The sequence below is a fragment of the Perkinsus marinus genome, assembly GCF_000006405.1.
Source record: "Perkinsus marinus ATCC 50983 genomic scaffold scf_1104296968334, whole genome shotgun sequence".
Lineage (NCBI taxonomy): Eukaryota > Perkinsozoa > Perkinsida > Perkinsidae > Perkinsus > Perkinsus marinus.
This window is the reverse complement of record NW_003203200.1, coordinates 1-1,008: the sequence shown is the minus strand read 5'-3', so window position 1 is coordinate 1,008 and position 1,008 is coordinate 1. Positions and strand designations below refer to the sequence as shown.

The 1,008-nt window shown below is 49.2% G+C and overlaps 1 protein-coding gene across 1 annotated transcript; it reads left to right on the top strand.

Moving 5' to 3' along the window:
• Positions 1 to 380: 380 nt before the first annotated feature.
• Pmar_PMAR010330 (hypothetical protein) lies at positions 381 to 588 on the top strand (the record flags this gene model as incomplete). The annotated part of the gene is made up of 1 exon (XM_002768429.1): positions 381 to 588. A coding segment is annotated over one exon (208 nt), but the record flags the coding sequence as incomplete, so codon positions are not given.
• Positions 589 to 1,008: the final 420 nt, after the last annotated feature.

The window sequence follows — 1,008 nt, the reverse complement described above, 5'->3', positions numbered from 1 at the left end:
CCTCAGATGCTAGTGATACGGGGGTGTAGTTCCCACTCTAAAGCTTGGCCTCTATTCTGATGATGATATCATCATGTCTGATGCATACAGGCTCGCTGCTTCCATGCGGTAGGAGCTCTCAGCATGATTATTCTTGTGAGTTTCAATGTTATGAGTTGTTGTCGAGTTGAGTCAAGCCGATACGATTGGTGATTCTCCGTGTGTATTGACGACAACATGAAATTGAGCTGTACTTGTGTAGTACTACTTTTTCAAAGGGCTACTGCTCGTCGTAGATGTCCGACAACAGCAGCCTCATCATTGAGAGGCGGCTGCTTCATAAGCAAACACCATCCAAGGTTGGTGACAGTACTACTAAGGAGGATGATAATGCTACATCAATGGGCGCTCAAACCGAGGGAATCTTGACCCGCGGGAAGGCCGCTGCTCTTGCGGCAGCAGCAACAACAACAGCAGGCGTAGGGAGTTCCCCGAGGAGTGGTATGGACAAGGATGATACTACTCCAGTGGAGGATGCTAATGGACCTGCAACTGCCGATAGCGAGAATGCTGTAATACCCAGCGTTAAAGAGCAGCAACCTATTGAAGGTAGTAACGGCGATCTGAGTTGGCTCATCATGGCATTCAGGAGGACCAGTTGTGGGTGGCGCGGCAGCTACTCTATTGCAACAGGGGAGTAGTAGAAAGGATGCTGATGAGGCGCATGATACTGCAAAAGCTCTTGGCTTGGATCCGAACCTATCTGGTAGTACTATCTGGGAACTGATATTGTTCGTGTCGTATAATATCGTCTCACTGTATTCAGCTACCTTGTTGCCTGCCTCGGCTCAACCTTTTCTTTCGGACATCCCTGTAGAGAAGCCTAGTGCATCTGAGATTAGACGGAACCTTACTCCTAGAGAGGCACGGCAATTAGCAGAGCTACAATACCATGAGCAGCTACGGGCATATCAGAGATGGGTAGCAGCTGTGGCTGATGCTATGAGGGAGAGGGCTACTGCAACTGCA